Source organism: Botryllus schlosseri, chromosome 9 (genome assembly GCF_051294905.1).
Source record: "Botryllus schlosseri isolate E-star chromosome 9, Bs_hap1, whole genome shotgun sequence".
NCBI lineage: Eukaryota > Metazoa > Chordata > Ascidiacea > Stolidobranchia > Styelidae > Botryllus > Botryllus schlosseri.
The window spans coordinates 17,208,745-17,229,671 of NC_137244.1; the positions used below are offsets into that span (position 1 = coordinate 17,208,745).

Below are 20,927 nucleotides of genomic sequence, written 5' to 3' on the forward strand. Positions count from 1 at the left end.
GTTAGCGTTTTGCTGTGGATACTGGTTATTTGTATGGGACATGCTGCTGCTATTTCCGAGGCACTGCTGGGATACAGCAAGCGAAGCGCAATCGGGAGTCTCTATCGAATTTGAAAAAATCCCTCATCTCTGATCCAGTTTTCTGGCAGAAACCACTCCATCGATCAAGATGAAGATACAACTATTATGGATGATCCCGATTTGACTCAACATATTTCCTCTCTACTAGAACCGATCAGTAATGATTCGGGCGACCCATCATCATCACATAGTTTTCAGCTATCATTACCATATAGGTTGAACGTTTTCAGCTATCTGGATGATAATTCACTGCCCCACATTATTAAAGTTTAAGCGTTATTCTTCATCACCTTAATTGACATGGTCGTCATTCATCCCATTTTCTTTTGTAAGTGTTGTTGTTATTATGAGTAAAAAAAAAAAAAAATCAAAAAAATCATGATTTGAATTATTTAATTGATCTAAATCGATTTTAATCAAAGGCTAAATGATTAAAACCAGAACCCTACTTTAATTACGCCTGCTCTCTGCAATCTTTCTTAGGATCTTGCTTTGAAAAGCACTCAATTCGTTTAGGGTTAAGACGAGATCTGAATGCGAGCCTGTAGTCTGTAAATATCTCTGTGTTCTTGTGCCAAATATACACCATATTATAGTGCAAAGCCTGTTTTTCGCTGTAGCGGTGATGAAATGGAATTGACATCTCGAGATGCGTATCCAGATGTGGTCAAGAAAGCTATACTTGAGTAGAAGTAGCAACGCAAAAATCTACTCAAATACGAGCAGTAGTAGTACTTCTAAAAGCACTCTAAAATTACTAAGTAGAAGTAGAATTGGCTGGCTTTAAATCTAATCAAGTAAGCAAGTAAGTAAGTAGTTGTGAAAACAGTCATAATACGTTCGCATAGAACCATAGACTGTCAAAAGCTGCAAATCAAGCTATGTGGAAGGTGCAAAGAGCAAAGGGATTCATACTGATGCATTCCAGGAGGTCTGAATGTTCGACAGCATAAGCATTCGTCCGCATCATGGGATCCGAATGATAGTTTTGCTATGGAAAACAGATTCCCATCTTTTGTTTACTCGAACACCCTGTTCCAGAAATTGACATCGAATGACGCCCTCCCCTATCTTATAAGGCCATGCGGTAGTTTAGTTAGACGAAGAACAACACGGAGAAGTTGTATCGGTACGGTGTCAATACTTTACGCAATCATACGTAAATAAAATATATATATTTAGTGTTATGAAACATGTCATATGCGTGACAATACGGTGCGAAAGAAACCACGCAACCCGCTACCTAAATTATATCGACCGATACTTTCATGAAAACATATTTGTCACTTCATATCTGCCTCGCACGAAGCGCGACGAAACTTCCGGACTTAACTAACTTTTGTGAAAACTAGATTATTGTTAGTACTCCAAGAACACAGCCGCGAAATTCCTCAGTCTCTCTCTAATTCGAAGAATATAATACTTTTATTTGACAAACTGAATATAGCGAAAAATAAGTAAGTAAATCACAAAGTATTACGAAGTAGAAGTAAAGGAAAATTATATTTACTCGAGGAAACATTGCAGGTAGTGGGAAACTACTGGAGTACTTCGAAAAAGCAGAAGTTCTTCATTTCTGACTACCTCCGTCCGTATTGCAATATCAACACTACAGTGAGCTCCATTAAATGATTTGGTATATTTCATTTTTACTGTGGACTGATCTTGTGCCTACGTCACGGATACTCCATCCTAAAAATGTAGATCCGAGTCTCATAGATTCAAAATGGGATGATGTCACGTCGTAAATCCTTGCATTGTTTTATCGTTGTTGAGAAACGTTTAAAACACCCAACCGACAGCACCCTGAGTCCTGTCACCGATACAACAGGGGAAATTTCCGAACACAAGAGGAAGAGTAGGTTTATAATTATGCACACATGTATAGTACTAGTTTGTAGTTAGACAATGAATATTTCATAAATATTCTAATTTATGTTTCTTTTCTCTTGCCAGTCATGTCTCTTGAACCCAGAAGAGGGAGATATATAACAATAATGCAATTTTAAAACGCATTTAAAAATCACCTTGCACCGGCTTGTAATGAGACGCGAGGCTTGGGGAACAAAAACTGGAACTTTAATATATCCAAATGATATCGAATTATACGTCGTGACTACTGGTTTCCAACAATTTTCGACATAAAACATGAAGGATGTTGATTCGAGACTATCTTGCAATTGCATTTTACCAAGCATAGATATATATATTAGCTAGGAATAAAATCCAATTTCCTATTGTAATTCACACTGATACCGGACCCACCATCTCCTTGCAGGCTTCCAAAATACGATAAGGTGTTTATAGCCCTGTACAACCGTGTAACGATACTCGTGAAAGTGGCCCATGGCCCATACGTCACGGTAGGAGTCACACGTAACAACTATAAGGAGCAGATGATATCATATCTTACGGGTTTTTCTTATTCGTAATGTGGGCAGTGGACAGTGTGGGACACGAATTGCCGCCAGCGAAGAAATAGCGGCAAACGTTAATGGTGATATTTGCTTGATAAAAGGTGCCAACTCACAACAGTCCGTCAAAAATATGCGCCTACGACATGTATTCACAACAAATGGTTCGGATATTAAGACCCAATACTATTTGGGCGAATTAGCAGCGCCATTCCGTTTTGAAATACAAACCGAAGTGCATCAACCGTGAAGTATAGGGTACTTACCACCGAAACCACTTCACTACAAGTTCGGCACTGTATGGTGTTGCATACCAAATTATCAATTGTCGTCTGAGATATATGGGAATGAAATTGCCGAGTGGCAGAAAACGCCAAGAGAAATTATCCATAAGGTAGCAGATTCTTGTGCTATGTGGGACGCTTGAGCTCTGTTGAGCTGTTGCTTCCTCATATGTCAAATTTCCTTGTTGAACTCAGCTTTCACACAGCGTTCGCACGCGCCGGGGCGTCAGTGAATCCACACACGCAAATAATTCGTGGGATGAGCACATGCGGTTGCCGTCATACATTGTGTGATTTAGCCCTAGCGTACGCAGTATAGCATGTACGAAACGTCAACCGTTGGAAGTTACGCATCTGAAACTGTCTCCCGACGCGTAAGTTTTGTGATAACCGCTGATGACTATGCAAATTTCCAATTCGTTCGTTTTGCGTATGTTTGGTTTCAACGTATTTACCAATGGGTTAGGGTTGCATTTAAAACAAAAATCAATTTAAAACAAACATGTTTAAAACATGGCCCTTGTTTGAAACATGTTTTTTCTGTGTTTTAAGACATCGCCCAATCGTACCAAACGAAACTAGAAGAAAAACTTCTTTTCTGAGACGTACATTCAATATAGGTATCATTTTTCTTGCAAGTGGCAATTGTACTGTGCGACTCAGATTGCAAGACAGTACTATTCGGCGTCGGCCATTTTAGCGCTTATGGACGATGAACAACTTGAAATATATATCGAAGGTTTCTGCCAACATGTAGCGATCATTTTCGGTCGAAGTTTTCTCGCCGCAGACATCTTTGGCAACACACTTCGCGTAGTCCCATGTTGGCCTAAATTCATTTGGCTTAGTGTGTCGTGGCGCTAACGGCCTCAAGTGATGTTAGAAAGATACCGTTCTCTCTTAATTTCGAAGACAGTCTGACTCGTTTCCATCAATTATGCATACGGATTGATGCTTGGGAAATGGGTATCCGTCTCAAAATTGGAAAATCTGTCGAAAATATATAGCGCGAGGCGTGAAGAATATTTTCAAAGTTTAATAAATCTCACAAAAATACTGTGTACTATATGCTGATTTAAGATATAAATTTTGGCCGCCTTCGCGCTTGACCCCCAAATCGGGGGGTTTGGAGTGTGGCAGTTACGGCGGAGCGCTGTCGAAAACTATAGTGAGTCCTAGGTACTCATCTTAACAAACGCATTGTGTAATTTAGATCAGACTTGCATTTACATTACTTGCCGACAATTAACGCAAGCTTGAATAGTATCGCACGGATGTGCAGTTGGATTGCGTATTGCATCATATTCATTTTTTTTCGAATTTCGGAGGTTTCATAGTCTATCCTCTATTTGGCTGATGAAAGAGGGGGCCATGTAGTTCTTGGCGTGGTTTAACAGTCGTGTATTTATACGCCCCGCTGAATGTATATTTAAATCGGTATTCGTTACGTGATCCAGAATCAATAGCGACTCAATCTGTACTTCAATCATCTTTTAAAATGCAATGATTTGAGTCATGCCTCGTACTACGAAAATTCGACCTGACTTGACTTAACTTCACTCTAGTCACCTTAAGAAATCGAGTGACTTGAATCAACTCGTGTTAAAACGTGCCATGCCTCGATTTGACTTGTGACTCGAAGTGATTTGATCCCAACCCTGATATATACACCACACCAAAATCGCAATTGTACAACTACACATCGTGTATCGCACAGCTATATTGATTGTATACAAATAGATGGTGTCTGTAAGAAAATCCCTCGAATTCGATCCAGTTTAGCAGACTTGGATCGATTGATTGCAATTACCTTTGTTAACAAATCATTCGAATGCGTTGTTCGTACCTTTTGAAGTCAGACGGTCACAGTAGCTAACTGCTGAGCTATCATCTTGGGTCGCAAGTTATCGACTTATGCTTGGAAAATCCGCAAAGGTTGAAACGTGACACATTTATAAAGCCGTTGTAAACATAACGTAATATTAATTTTAGTATTATGAAGACGCATGACTCCTACTCGCAAAGCACGTCGCGAATGCAGCGGACGTATACATGGACAGTTCACGTCCCTGTTTGAAGAAAGAAATATCATAATCACTTGTCCAGGAATACTTGAGAAATTTCTCAATGCTTCCAATCCATGCCGTGAGGTGAGTGTTACATGCTTACGCATTTCACGGTCAGCACGTGTCCTCGTCATCACGATGTGCCCCGAGTGATCGCAATAGTTGCATTTGAAAACGAAGATATTTGCCGACTCATTGTGCATTTGTACTTCACATAGGTTCTCGAACCGACCGACATGTTCCACGTTCACCGCTTCGCATGTTTCGTATCGGGTGCTTTCACGTATATTCAATATTCATGATAAGGTAAGAAAAGTTTGCACGACAACAACATCATATTAGCCGATGTGACAAGAAGAAAGTCATGATATATTTCCTATAGCGAATATTAAAATAGCTTTAATTAGACAATGTCATATGAATTGTTCAATAACCTATAGAATGAAAATTCACACCGATAGCCCTGTCTTTATCGATGAAAATGATGCTGAATCTAATCTTTCACATTGACTCGAACGGTCATTCTGATTCAGGTATAATTGTTATTAGAATACCGCCAAATCTGATATTATAAACATGATCAATTGATCATGCATATATGCGTTGCTCGAACGTTATATGTTTGCATATACCTTGAATTTCCACAGGATTCTCGTAAGTGACTCGGGAATAGTAAGTTTGGTTGTTTGTTTGTTTGTTTGTTTGTTGTATTCATGGTGTTTGTCGACTGGTATGGTCATTTATACCAAGCCGATATTCTTCATTTTTTCCGTAACTGCCGACTTGTAGCACATCCCACTTCTAGGCTTTTTGTAAGCCTCGTTGAAGCTATAATTTGCTCAAGTCACATTTTGTTCACCTTACTGATATTATTTACCAAGCCTCGGTAGCCATATTTGAGATTTAATTAATATCGTCTTCTTATCGGTACTATATATCCATCAAACTTCATCTACTCATCTCAAATGTCTGCATACAGAATATTACAAGTACAAAATGGCTAAGCTCCAGCTCCAGCTACAGGCCTACAGCTACATCAAGGAAACAATATTCGTTCCTGCACGTTGGGCAAAAACAAAACTGCATGTTCTATTCAATAAACTCGTTACAATAATGGAAGAGATATTTGACTATTATAACTATATTAGTCTTTTCGACTTATAGTATAACTCACATGTGCAAAGGTGCATTGCGCATTGGGCCCTCTTGCTGGTTCGGTTCTTTTATGTGCTATCACATTTCAACATATACGTATGTTTAATTGTTCATCTACCATCAGACTTCCGGTCCTCGCGACTTCACTTCAGGTTCAGAGGTCGACGGGGAAGCTTTTACCTCTGCCAGTCTGCGAATTGCTTATGTCAGCTATGTGATCAGTTCTAAACTTCTAATGCATTAGTTTACATCACGGTGTCATGGAAAAGTACTACTTTCACATCCGCGAGTGAAGTTTTCTTTTGTCGTGTATTGTAAAAAATCAAAAAAATCATATGTGTATTGTAAAAAATCATTGCATGATATCATAAAATCTGTAACACACCTGACGTGTGCTACGCTGCAACAATAACGTTCAGACTACCTCCCTATCTCTACGTGTCTGTAGACAACGTATACCTTTATTCATTCATTGATCACAATAGCAAGAATAATGTATTCAATTACTCGGTAGTAATATTATTTTGATTGATGACTACGCTTACGGCGACAACATATCGAAGAGAGTATGATGTAATTGTAAAATTTCATAATAGGTCGATACGAAGTACGAACGTGAACGAAAATGAATATATGTATGTGAAAACGCCATTGAAAATCTTAATGGGTAAAATTCAAATCTAAGTTGATGCAAATGTTGCTAAATGCTGCTGGTAATAAAGTTGTAATAATAATTTATTGTTGTTTTTCTTTGTTTGTACGCTTGTTCTTTTTGATAATCTGATAATTAGGGTGATTTTTTTGACATGTCAAAATAAGTTAAAATTTTGTCAGTATTGTAGCGTTAGGTCAAAAAATTGTCAAAATAGTTTACCAATTTTTTTTTTGCAACCTGCATTTCGTTTGTATCATAGATGTTTGTACTGTCGGTGATCTTATCATTTGACATTTTACAGCGTGTAGCCTACTTTACAGGCCTACCATTGTAGACGGCCATCGTCTGTTCATTGTGAATCATAAACGGTCAAATAAAAGAGATATTTTAACATGGTGACATGCTCAACATACCGCAATACCCTAACTAAAGCGTGACTGCGTGGGCATTTCATCATGGTTCTGATATCAAGCGCATATTGTCAGAATGAAGCAACACGGTGTGTCACCAGCAGTGTACGCACAACTTCAGTGTTGCCAGCCAACAACTGCTGCAGTTCAACGTTCTTTCTCCGTTGTTGGCAAGCTAATCAGGAAGGACAGACACTTTCTACCCGTGAATGTAAGAAACTATATTGCGTTGTACTACAACAAATTTCAATTATTTCTACCATAATGCGTGATGTAACTACTGGAATTCTTCATAGGTCCAGATTTCGTTAAATAAAGTTTTTTCATGTACAAATTTGCCAGTTTCTAAGTAAAAAAAAGCTTTTTCAGGCCAAACTTCTTCGTAAGGACAGATAGTTCCAACCACAAGTGAAGATTAGTATAGTACAATTTTAACATAACGTGCGCAAACACCTATTTTCGTACATGAGGGCAAAATGTTGTCAAAATTAAGTGTTTTAAGGTCAAACAATGTCAAAATTGTGATTTATTAGGTCAAAATCTTTCTTTTTTAGGTAATATAATCGGCCTGCTGACAATGACTGAACTAACTATCTCTGTGTTGCAGGTAGAGGAAGAATTGACTGATATTGAATACATGCGACCCGCGGCCTCCATGAAGTTTGAAAAGTGGCTCGCGACCCATTTTGAGTTTTGTTTTGTGAACAGTGTTTTATTAAAAATGCATTTTTAAATGAAACAATTCTTTCAAACGTTATATAATTATGCCATAACTGTGTAAATACACTTTCGTAAAAAAACACGTAGTATGATCCTACGCACCATTTGCACCCGATAAAGTCAACGATACGATATGAAATGGTCGGAACCATCGAACACGTCATCGGTTCAGCTTCAACGGTATACGACATGTATGTTCTGATGATGATGACATCCGACCCCAAAAATGCAGCAAAACTATGCAGTCCTGGTTAAATACATTTTGGTCCGTTGATGACAGAGTTCTAAAGCCTTTTTCGTCAAAGGATAGATGTTTATCCTATAATTCCAATTGTCAATGTTAAGACACTGTGACGTCGCAATTAAATATTCGTGACGTCATGGCTAAAAAACAAACAAACAAAAATAATAAAAACAGGTTTTAAGCATGGGTAGCAGGTTTTATACATATTTGTCTTAAATTGATTTTTGTTTTAAATGCCACCCTAACTACGTGTCTATGCGCTGAAAATGCCGGTGTTGGATTTTGTAGAGACGAGACTGCCATTGACTGCCATTGAAATTTCTATCGTCCTACAATCTACCCTCAAACACCGAATAGTCTTGCATGATCTTTGCAGTGCTATCATACTCGTGCCAAACAATATTGGGTCGAACATAGCGATTGCATCATTGAGGTTAGGTCGATTCGGACTTTTAGTACTTCCGTAGCGCTAGACCATACCCTTATTGATTATTCAAATACTGAATACAGACAAAGAATTTACCGACCGTTTTGTTTTTGTTCTGGAATCCCGGCACGACATACGCATCGTAAACCAAACATAAGTCTTGTGATGCGGATTCCAGAAGGCGTCACGCAAGTCTCTGTGTGCCAATGTACAGTTCAAGCAGTCTTGCTTGGAACTATGTGGAACCGTTGCCAAATGCATATGTCGACCGTACCGACGCTGTGTGAACTGTCGAGATGTGTTTCTAACTTGCTGCATAAACATATGACTGTGCATTACATCGTGCAATAAAATGTTAGATAATTCAAATGTAAAATAGATATAATAAGTCACTTCCCTGACTTGACTTGACTTAGGCTCGACGTATGAGAAAGGTGAAATGATACGTGACTTGGAGACGAATTTTCGAATCAATTTTCAGGTGCTCGAATATTCTATTTCGCAAAGCCATCTGGCCAATATTCAACACTGTTCCATTTGCTAGATTCTGTGACTCGGAATTAGTTCTGGCTTGAAGGCAGTGACTTGGTTCCAAAACTGGCGTGCAGCTTTCTTTTAAATTTCATTTACTTTTCTTCCATCAACAAAATCGGCTTACATACGTAGCCACGGACACTATAACCCTTGCATCGGTCATGACTAGGCTGGGCAGCCAAGCATTTGAGTATCACTCATTTTGACGTCATACTGGTATGAGTGATGTGGAATGTTCAAGTATGCGACCACAAAGAATATAAAGCTATTTCTTATAGTCACATTAAATATGATTTGGTATTTTTTCGAACGTACCTATTTCGTTGTGCTTTGTGACAATGCTTTGGGTTGATCACGGCTTCACGTGCATGTCATTTCCACTGAGCAGTGGTTCTCAGACTTTTTTAGACACGCCCCCCTTTATGATAGTCAAAAATTTCACGCCCCCCTTATCGTCATATCACAAAATCCAACCAGAATGCTAGCTATCCCAACAGATAGTTTGATCGCATGGAAGGTTATGACCGTTGATGAGAGAATTCTCAAATATGACGTTCGGACTATATGGAGCAATAACTATGAAACGGCAGTGTGTGTTGTAGTGTGTGCACTTTTGCAGTGTGTGTTGTGCGAGCACTGCGGCGAATTAGAAGCGGTCGAACACTATATTATTACGTGCTCACATCTGACTGAGATAAGAAGACAATATACATGGCGGACCTAAATGTGGAACGATATTCTGCGAGCCAATCGAGCATCCTCGATTGTCCATTCCACTTCTAAGAAAAAATTCAAGCAGTGTGCTACGGAATGAATAGTGAATACCATAGCCTGAGATTTGAGATCACTGGATCATGATTTTGACACGCCGTTTCGGCTATCGCCACGTGCCTTTTCATTGGATGCCAGTTTTATTATTCTGACAAGATAATAACGTGATGGAGTAGCGTCCGGCTTCGGTAGGTCGTGGGTTCAATCCGCGGCTGGATCAGACCAAAGACCTGATCTTTAAAACCGGTATCCGTGACTTCCCCGCTTGGCACTCAGCACATCCGGGATAGCATGAGGGGGCGGTGCAAGACTTTAGAAAGCCTTACAAGGCTATATCTCCACTTTCTCTGTCCAGCGGCATATGCAAATTGTACATAATGCACTCATGCTATGCATATCCCCAGATCGTTCGTATGTATAATGCATATCTTGAGTAGGTGTATGTGCCTCATAAACGTTAATGACAATGATAAATAACGTCCTATTACCCTTATTCCTTCTTGTGATGTTTTTTTTGTTCAGTTTACATCAGAGTTGTAATGACTCGAGTCATGACTCGATTTGAGTCGCAATTTTTCGTTGACTCGATTAGACTCGTGTCATTTTCTTGGAAATGGAAAATAACTCGACCTGACTCGAATCAATTTGAGTATTGACTCGACTTGTACTCGAGTAATTTCGCATGGCTCGACCAAGTCATAAGACTCGGGACATTCTATATTAGTCGATTCAAGTATCTTGTATCAGGACTGATACTTGATAAATAGAAACAGACACAGAAACCCTACCTCATCTATTTTAATAAAAATGTTAGAAGTGAGAAAATAAGTATATTATGAATGCGAGGCCTTCGATATCACCCAGGAGTTTCTCAAAAGTGAGTTGAACCCGTCTTAAACTCAATAATGAACAGTGAGCTCAAGGACTTGGACTCTGACTCGCGACTAAACACTAAGACTCGGGCTCAACCCGTTGCTCCCTGACTTGGACTAGGATTTGACTCGGTGGTGAAGTGAGTTTTGACTCGAGTCAAAACTATAAAAGTCAAATTGACTCGGAAACTTGTGACTTGGTCACAACCTTGATGTGCACACTGTAGCTTACGTGTGCGTGTACAGTACGTGCCACAATGTTTAGCACGTATACATGATGGTATTACTCTCTTCTTATCGATGTGGGTGTTCAATTGGTTGAATTGGTTGTTTGGTTCGACTTAAACCTATTCCTATATGTGCTCAATTGTTCATTGTATCGCAATGCCATGGTGTGTTGTCTTGTTGTTGTTGTTGTTGTTTAGTATTAGTGTTGTTTCATCATCTGTGGTCATTGATTAAATTACACAAGACCGATATTCTTTCCTAAGATTCGACCAATAGCACGGGCCAGTTGCGTTTTAGGCTTTTGCAAGACACCCGCTGGTGTGGATCGGATGACGAGGAGCCTGGACAAACCTCCTATACTCAGGATAGGATTCTCGAGTCGATCACATTCACATCCAAAACCTGTCTCGAGTTAACGGAAATAATAATAATAATCGAATAAATGCCTTAACGAATGCTATTTATTGAAAGTATTATCTTTCTGAAGCATTATGTCAGAAACTTAGGTATTATGGGAGCACTCATTAATACTTGTACGTAACTTCAGGCTCCATAAAGGCAAGCGCTCCAGTCCTTCGTACAAGTGTATACCACGGCGCCCTCGTCGGTTTGATTATACCGATATGCGCATCGAGTTAAGTGGAAAATGCAATCATATCTGTAAAATTTGCTGCGTATCGCCCACTTCTTTCACTTCGTCCATATTACGCATTTGCTTTTGAGCAGGGAATTTACTCGGTTGAATAGCGAACAAAACAAAGAATATTAACTGCTTCTGCATTTACTTCTGCAGAATATTTTCATCGACTCTGCGGCAAACGATACAATAGTGTATAATGTCACGAATTCGTGCAAATTACATTTCAGACGGATTGGGAATGCCAGCCCTGTGTCAGTTCCGTGACTATCAATCAATTATATTTGGCACTTGAAATGCGCAAAGCATTTACAATACAGAAACACGAATTCCCCGATCTCTTTCATTCCGCATATTAGATGAATTAAAAATAAACATTTTGACTCCGTTCACATTTTGTAGAAAGTTTTCAACAAACATGTATTCGGTATAATTGTTGATACACTGCGTTCAAACGCATTTTGCCTTCAAAGTGCACATTAGGACTGGAGAAACTCGAATATACTCGGGTGATTCGATTCTCAGTCTGTTTTTGTTTGTGGCATAAATGGTGTTTCGTGTTTGCCGACTACTATGGTCATTTACACCAGGCCAATTTTCTTCATTGTTTATATGACGACTTGTAGCACGGCGCACTTATAGGCTTTTATAAGACATCGTTCACTTACACGGATGATGGCGAGGAGAAGCCTAAATAAACCTCTGGAATTCTGGAGTCGGCTTTAGCCGGACTGGAACCCACAACCCATTGGTGTTGCAGCTGTGGATTACACAACTACGCCATCTCGCCAACGATTTGCAGTCGACTATTCAATTTCATGTGGCTTAGTGTCAATGCCTCGGGTCGATCACTCACAAAAATGTCGTTTCAGGGAACTTGCGTATAGCTTTGTACAACATTTTTTGGATACCGAGTTACGAACGACCGAGATTTCAAGGCTCCCACAGGGAAAAGAGAGTATTGAAACTATATTTTCCGTTGATAAAATCACTGATAGTGAGAAGAGCGTACATTGCTGTTACTCGGAATTATCGACTATCCTTCCTCGACTCGCATTAGGGCACTCGAATAGTTGTGCCCAGCCCTAGTGCGCATATACGCACTCAAATGAAACAAAGTTCGCTAATGAAGAATTTTCGAATTGCTGTGTAGCGCTATAGGTGTTTGTCATGCTGGCACATTCGAAATGATGCCATAGAAATTTATTTATTTATCACGTAATTGTGTAAATACCTTGAGAAACAGTGAGCAACACATATTCTCAGTATTCAAAACACGGAAATATCATTATTCAACGAGGACACCATATTGAGACACCGAGAAACCCAATATAGGCTACTGACGTATATTCTGATTCACTTCATATATATTTGGCACCGCATGCAGTTGTTGAATTATGTCGATTCCCTTAGAGCAGACCGTTACAATCAATACTGCATCAATACCTCGTAGGTATACTTTATTTTCCACGCGAGCTTGCAAATGAGTTCATCAGTCTTGGCTTCATTGCATACTGTATTGGTACATATTTACCTTACTTGATATTAATGACTCAATTGTGACATTGCATAATTCACACTTGCACATGTTATTCTCAAAACTACGATTTACCTTCGTGCACGTGCGCGACTGCTCGCGTGCCGGACGCTCTTAACGGGCCAAATGTTATTGTTATTATTGATATTCTAAATCAGTGGTTCTTAACCTTTTTTCCTCCAGCGCCCCCTTTCAAAAATTATCGTGCTCCAGCGCCCCCATTTCATATTGTAAGGACTGTAATAAAGACAATGGGTCAGAGGGAGGGCCGTAACAGCACTTCGTCAGCCCCTCTAAACAAATGATTATCTTGGTCACCCATAGCGTGATAAACCAAACTCGTGTGGGCTTCGCCCCCAAGAACCCCGTCGCGTGATTTCGATGGTCAGCAAAGTTTATGTGGCCTGGTCGCCCTAGGAGCTAAAATTTTCTATAATGCATGAATTTAATATGTTGTAATTGCACAATTCATATATACGTCACTATAAACTTTTTATCCTCTCAGCTCACGTAATTAGATTTACCAGTAGCGCTGAGTGAGCTGTTGCATTGGAAAATGAAGGCCACGTAATTAATAATTGAACATATTCGGGCGTGCCCGTTGGTTCAATTAAATCGGTACATGTTATTTTGTTACCTCTTGTCCGCTATATAGTCAAAAGATATTGAAACACATAAACGTATTAAACTAAAGTTAGCACACGATTCAAAATTGGTATTTCGTCACTGGCAAATAATTTTTTGTGATGGATGTTATTTGTTCTGTGGGGTGCAGATTGCGACGACATGATAATTCGGCACGGGCGATTTAATCACATATGGAAAATTAGACTTATATGCATCGAAGTTTACGCTCAACATAAGGGCAATCCTCTTCGGCTAAGGTTTTCTCGCTGACGATCTTTTTGACGAACTTCTCGGAGTCCCATATTCACCGGAACTTCATATGTCTTCGTGCATCGTGGCGTAGTAATGGCCGACGCCGAAATGCCTATTTCTATTTTCTATAATTATGCGTATTCTTCCGTGGTCATAACATGATGTTTAATTTATGTTCATTCACCGAAAAAATTTAGGGCACCCTTCGAGCTAACGGATCGGGGGTTTGGGTTGCCACAGTTTCGGTCTTGGTAAGAGGTCAAAGTTCAGTCGGTCTTTTTGGGACTTTGGTATTGGAAATACTTCGCGCTTTTATCGCGCTCGAGGACCATTCGACTATAATAAACCATACAATAATATGTAATAATTGGTATATTCAGGGTCTAATCAAGGTTGTTAAAACAACAATCGGGTACGGCTTCATATACCCTGTTGTTCGGATTTTGTCTTAGTGCTTTGTATAACTATAAGTAAGTCAACTGAGAATGGGATGCATCTATCTGCTCACATTGAATTTAGTACTGTACCCAGTTATTAATTTTAACATGAATGTATTCCAAACAAAGAAACTCATATTATATAATGTTCATGTGAGAATGGGATGCATCTATCTGCTCACATTGAATTTAGTACTGTACCCAGTTATTAATTTTAACATGAATGTATTCCAAACAAAGAAACTCATATTATATAATGTTCATGTGAGGTTGTGAACCACAACACGAGATAATATCATCCTTTATGATAAGATGAAGAAATATTCTGACGATTTAATTCTGTAGCTCTCAAACACAAGTATATTTAGGTAGGCCTATTCATTTCGTGCACAAAGCTTCAAAACTTATGTTATGTACAAGGGGCTCTCACTCTCAATCAAAAGTGATATACGGTGCCTCCTTCTTCGATTTTCACACGCTATGCGCTGTGGAATATAATACCTAATTCGAAACATTTTGTTGAAAATAACCTTAGCAAGCGTGACGGCAGTGTTTTAAATAACGTGAAATTGGCTATCTAAAAGTACGCGCAATATGCTTTATATGAACTATAATAACCAGTACATTTATGAAAACATATGTAGCAAACATCGTCGCGTATAGTGCGACCAAAAATGTCGGGATTTGACATGTTTTCTGTGATGTTAATTTGTTCCGAATACTCCTTAAGTATATGTCCTACTACCACATCATCTACTGCGAAGCCAATTTTCTTCAGCGTCCCCCTTATCGCCCCCCGAGCCCAGCGCCCCCCATATCGCCCCTTGAGCATTTTCTCTCCCTTCAAAATCGTCACCGCCCCTTGGGGGGGGGGGGGGCTTGTGGCAAGGTTAAGAACCACTGTTCTAAATTGAAGTAATTGATCTATTTTATAGGATATTGGCCAGAGTATTTGTTTCCTCCGTGTATACTGTATATCGGATAGAGCGAGCTGATTCCGTCCCGTGTCACAAAAGGTCACCGAAAATGCGTTAGATTGCTCTGATCAGTACAGCTGCAGCAAATCTAAATGCAATGAATCCGTTTAAATTACGGCTAGCTGTGCAGCGTGCGCCAGCGGAAATCCAGTTATCCACTGCTCTATGGCATAGCTCTGAGTCACGGAAAACGCTGTCTGCGCTTTCCTACTCTAATATGACAGTGCCCGTCAGCTCTGACGCAGAAATGCGACGAGACCATAGAATTTTGCAGGAGCTCATACCAATGCAACAACAACACAACACATTGTTAGTCACTAAAACAATGCAATGGGATCCGAACGTAGTTACGCGAATAAACGTAATAAGCGTTTGGCGATTGTACAGCTGTTTTGACATTTACGGAACTAATATTAATCATGGTATACAGAATTCGTCCTGTGGGCGAAGAACCGTTAATTATGTTTATCTTGATAAATCAGGGACCGGGACTCCAAAATTAGGCCCTGCTTTTCTTGAAAAAGGCAAAAAGCACACATTTGTATCGGTGCGAAAAATAACCGAAAATATGAGACCGCTTCTTGTTTTAAGTCAAATTAGATTTAAAAATATCGACCTGGAAATATTTGATATGCCAGATCACAATCACTAAATAAATCTCGGCCATCTCAAATTCCACATTACCGACGGTTCAGTTTGAAACATTTGCAGAGAGCCACCATAGCTGTATATTGTACAATTCGTGATTTGAATGATTTATTCATCAGCGTCCTGCACCAAAGCAATTTCAGGGAGCTGACGAGTTATTGGAGTTATCCATCACTGAGTAAACTGCAGTCGACAGCGAAGTGATCAGCTGAATAAAAGTATATGGGGCTAGTGTAAATGGTCATAGCAGTTGTGATTGCGACACAAAACGAAAATCATGTGTTGAGTCTCTAGTATGATTTAGGAAAAGGTGATAGCAGACTAGCTTTGTATTCCCTCATAATTCGAGATCACGGGTCGTGCAATGCAGTTTCACGACATTGTGCAATATTTCTCGTATCTTTGTTGTTTGCAATGTTATGATGAAATGCGATTATACACGCAAGGATCTCACGCGACAAGTCTCACGATGTCTCGGGATGCTCGTAGTTGATACTAAGGACAAAACAAGAACGGACTTTATACGTCACATTGGGAACGGTGCTATAACTTGCAAGGTCTCGTGATCGGTGCAGGTGTTCCAAAATGACAAATGAGTAGTACCGCAACGGAAATAGATAAATAATGCGAGCATTGTATAGAACCAGTCTTCGTGTGGATTTTGATGTTATTTCAAAGTGGAGCCGTTACTAATATCTATTCTGTTAAATGTAGGGTTACCATAATTTCAGATCCGAAAACAGGACACTTTTACTAGTTACAAAAGATATGTAGTATCGGACGAGAAAACGGGTAATTTTGAAATCTTTGCGTGAAATATTGTTGGGTTGACTAAAAAATAGGTCAACCTTGCCACACTACTATCGAAATCCAGATTTCTCACCATTTATGGGATTTTTTAGTTGTCCGTGTACAATCGCCTGGCTCTCGAATCTATAAATGGGGTCGAATTGCCCAAAAGGAGGATATTTGGGAGTTCTTGGAGGACATTTTAGATTCTTTGAAAAAGGAGGATAAACCCAATTAAAGGAGAACGTGTGGTAGCCTAGCTCTAATTAAATGAGGTTTCCTCCATATACGGAAACCACAATTTTACCTTTATTGCTATCTTCATCACCGTTTTAGTTTAGCCAAATATTTTAGAAAAGCTGTTAACAGTGGTTGTGTTAGGAGGCTATATCACTGCACTTCACCCCGCGTCACTGTGGCGACATGTTTGTTCCTCATGTCACATCAAATCTGTGTCTCCACTATTCAAAATTGATCGATCATTAGAATTTCAATTCTAGTCACGTGAGTAGCTGCTGCATTGCCGAACATATAGTATACCCTGATGGTGCTTTCTATCCCTGCTCACAAACATAGCCACGACCTGTCCTACCTAAGCACCAATACAACACCGGCAAAAAATGAACATTAAGCAGGATCAATGTGCGTGCATGGAATATAATATTTATTAATATAAATATCGTAATCTGACGACGAAATAATAGAAAACATCGTTTACCAATAACAAACAATAGAAATAAACGACAACATTTTTTCAAAATGTGCACGTTTAATATATTTGCGGCGAGTCACAGGAGGTTCGATCACACAGAGAATTGTACCAAAATCCGACCAACGTAGAAAAATACACTCGGAAGGGTTTCGGTGCAAGGTCAAACGACCGATGATCAATCTTATCAATAACAGTGCAAGAATTCGTCCATTAATGGCTTTGCGGCATCGCAGCTGCTACAAGGTATCACCGTATATGCTGCCACAGACTTGAGTATTACGACATTGATAGCACAGTTGCATAGAAATTTTCGTCTCGCCGGGATTCACGCCCAGCGCCTCCTCCCTCATGCTATCCATCACCTCGAAGGTATGAATTGTGGGCTACTTCCGCGTAGCCGACGCATTTCAGTGTTGGGTTTCAAAGCGGTTCTACAGTTACGACCGTATGGATCGATTATTTCTATCGTTTCTCAAGTGCTTCGCCTCTAAATCGTCGCTGCTAAATTTGGATCGGACGGACGTCGCTATGCGCGAGGATGATCGTATTACGGAGTTCTTTCCGAAACACAGGCAGCAGAACTTATCCTTCCAGTCATTGTAGGAGGCCACGAGACAAATGTAGTACACTATCAGCCGCATATCTGTAGTTACAGTGTCCAGCATGAGCGGCCTGTCGACTAGACTGTGCACGATCACAAAAGTGATTTCGTTGACAAATACCGCGCTTGCAGAATACGCAGATCTTTTCACGATAGGGGCCACCGAGGTGTGCTCTTCTGACGACAGGTGCGTTTGCAGAAGTGGGAACAAGAAGAATCCGAGCAGGATCACCTGGTAGAAGAGCGAAAACGCGGTGTACACCTGCAGTGCAAACGTCCACTTGTGTGTCCGAACCATCATGCATCCCTCCGGCGACAAAGTCAACAGGATGTATCGCGTGTTCACAACTGTAAATAAAAGTACACGTTGCTAGTCACGGGTCACTTTACAGACAAATTTCAAAGTGGTCGACACACTAGCATCGCATCAACTGTGGCAATATAGTAGGCATTTCCGCAAGTAACTATTCAAAATCTTCCCTAACGACCCGTTGCTCAGATGCGTAACCGCGAGACTTCCGTTACGTTTACAGTATAACTGAGGTATGCGGATGCGCCGACGCGATGGATATGAGCCAACGACACAAAGACAACTTACTCGAAAATTTAAACCTTCTACCGGGGCTTCTACCTATATGCATTGACATTTCATTGCGGCAATTCAAATGTAGCACACCAAAAGACAGTGATAACGCGTTACTTCTACACAGCAATTGCTTGTTAAACTTTGGGAGTATTTTCGCATTATTTTGGCTTGAGTATGAGTATGAGTATGCAGGGGCCGCGCATGCATGTATAATAGGCACAGACAGAAAGGAACCTATCCTAACCGAAAGTAAGTGTGACCTACGAAGCGGACTTGCTCACGAGCGACGCAACGTTCGTGCCGTCACAGACGCGATCATCACGCGCTGATGGGCCGTGCCGCTGTCGTCAGTACTGGATATTCGATGCTCCCATACTCTCCGACATACGCATTTCCCGTAACGTCATTTCCAGATGATCTAACGCGGCCTGTCCAAGCGGTGCCGTGAGCATTATGGAGCGAGGCGCTATTGTTCGCCTATTCATTTTGTCGGTTTTACGTTGCGTTTCAAACTTATATCGAAGTCATTAATACAAGGGGCGAAAAGTGACATTTGTTCACATCCCCAGCATCTGATTTTCAGTACATTTGCTGCACCAGTTCGCTGGACAACGCAAGTAAGCGTGATCAAACGCCGACATCCGTTTCACCACGCACAATGACAGCGATTTCCTTAGCTACATTGCAACTTTAACGTCCGGATGCGCCCACATTTTTCATTACAAATACACTGAAAACTTTGATGCGAAGACATAGCTTTATTACTGAACGAAAGAAACCGATTCGCCCACATTCTCACGCGGTGACTTTATGCAAATCTTTTCGCATCGCACCGGTACCGGTGGTAAATATGAAGGAAGCTGGGATTTACCTAACGCCAACGATTCACTTGAGTGCCGCAATTATTTGAAATGCTATGGCGACGTGACGCCTGCACAGTGCGCACTGGATAAGTACACACATCACATGACACGTGCGTTAGTTTTTCCAGGTGTACTTGATAATCGCGTGTTTTGTCGGAAGTACACGCCATCAAACATCGGCGTTTGAAGGGAAATTCGACCTCGAACTAGTCACACCTGTAGTTGCAAGTATGTCAACGTTTTGGTAAACACGTTAATGAGCTTGTACCTGCCAATTTACACTCGGCCTCACACAGGAATTGTTTTAATGCGCATTGGCAATTCTAAAAATTAGGTCGTGAATAATGCAATTAGAGCACAAGGTAGCTGTTATCAGATGGCGTTGACGCGTGATTATGATGATGTATAGCACGATTCGGAACGTGAATAAAAATACTACTAGGAATCGCAGATTGAAATTGACCAATGACGTTCAATGTTGCCAATGTTAGTATGTTACTTTCGTATTAGGACAGTTAGAGTAAGATAAAGGTATACAACTTACCAGGCCCAGCTGCAACAAGTGACACCACCAGTATCAGCACGAATATGTTGAAAACCTTGAATGAAGTCGTCTTTACTTTTTTCAAAGTTGGCTGGTCGTACAGAATCCACTGGCGCAGCCACAAAAATGCATACACACATGTGCTATTTAGAGTCGCCAGCACTGACTTAAGAACGAACACGACACCGAATGAATCGCCAAGTTCTTTTCCAAGGGCAAGTTGCACTATATCCAGTAAAAGCCTGACGTTGATGGACAGCATGACTGCTACAAGAAGACTCCGCAGAATGGTCGCATACCTAAGTGTGCAGTTCGCGTCGGGTGATGATACAGGCACCCTTTTCAAAGCCATAAAGAGGCTGATCATGAAATACATGCATAGTCCGAACATGGTCGCCACCGTCGCAAGGTACACCGGTGTCGCATTCTTCTCATCTTTACAAACTTCTAAATTCAGATACTCCGATGTAATGTTGGATGTCTCATTGTCAGCCATTACGTATTGATGTTTGCGTATTTCTCCGATGAATAACGAATAGACGTACTGTTTCGTATATTTTCTGATCCGTTGCGCTCGACAGCGATATGATAATACCACATCACTCCGGTATAGTTTCGCATTTATACGACTCAGTCAGCTTGGCGTTACGTCACGCGAAAAAAAAGCTTAGCACTGAATCTGCAAAATGCACAGCCCAATGAGCACATGAACAGATAGACATGATGCAGCTCTCTCGTGCGAGAGCGAGTTTTCGAATGTTGTAGAAGGCTACTTCTTCGCCTTAATGTCACGACAGCTTCAAATCATGACCAATATTCGTCGTCAATCGTCAATTCCTGTTCTTATAGGCCTGGG

General features: G+C 40.4%; 1 protein-coding gene and 1 long non-coding RNA gene across 2 annotated transcripts; one reads left to right on the forward strand and one right to left on the reverse strand.

Annotated features, from left to right (window-relative positions):
• Nucleotides 1-4,771: 4,771 nt before the first annotated feature.
• Nucleotides 4,772-8,102, forward strand: LOC145447310 (uncharacterized). The gene is made up of 3 exons (XR_013917523.1): nt 4,772-4,929; nt 5,064-7,276; nt 7,673-8,102. It is a non-coding gene; the product is annotated as an uncharacterized LOC145447310 (long non-coding RNA).
• A 9,306-nt stretch (nt 8,103-17,408) lies between these two features.
• On the reverse strand, nt 17,409-20,692 carry LOC145446769 (uncharacterized). Its single transcript, XM_080325131.1, has 2 exons — nt 20,072-20,692; nt 17,409-18,426 (listed from the first exon to the last, which is right to left on the reverse strand). The coding sequence occupies exons 1-2, from the start codon at nt 20,565-20,567 to the stop codon at nt 17,915-17,917; spliced, it is 1,008 nt and encodes a 335-aa protein (XP_080181257.1). The 5' UTR covers nt 20,568-20,692; the 3' UTR covers nt 17,409-17,914.
• Nucleotides 20,693-20,927: the final 235 nt, after the last annotated feature.

What these genes read in the sequence shown, in the direction of transcription:
- LOC145446769 (XM_080325131.1), bottom strand. Translation starts at nt 20,567, where the DNA reads ATGGCTGACAATGAGACATCCAACATTACATCGGAGTATCTGAATTTA. An exon ending in ACTTGTTGCAGCTGGGCCTG is followed by an intron (nt 18,427 to 20,071) that starts GTAAGTTGTATA and finishes TTTTATTTACAG; the next exon opens with TTGTGAACACGCGATACATC.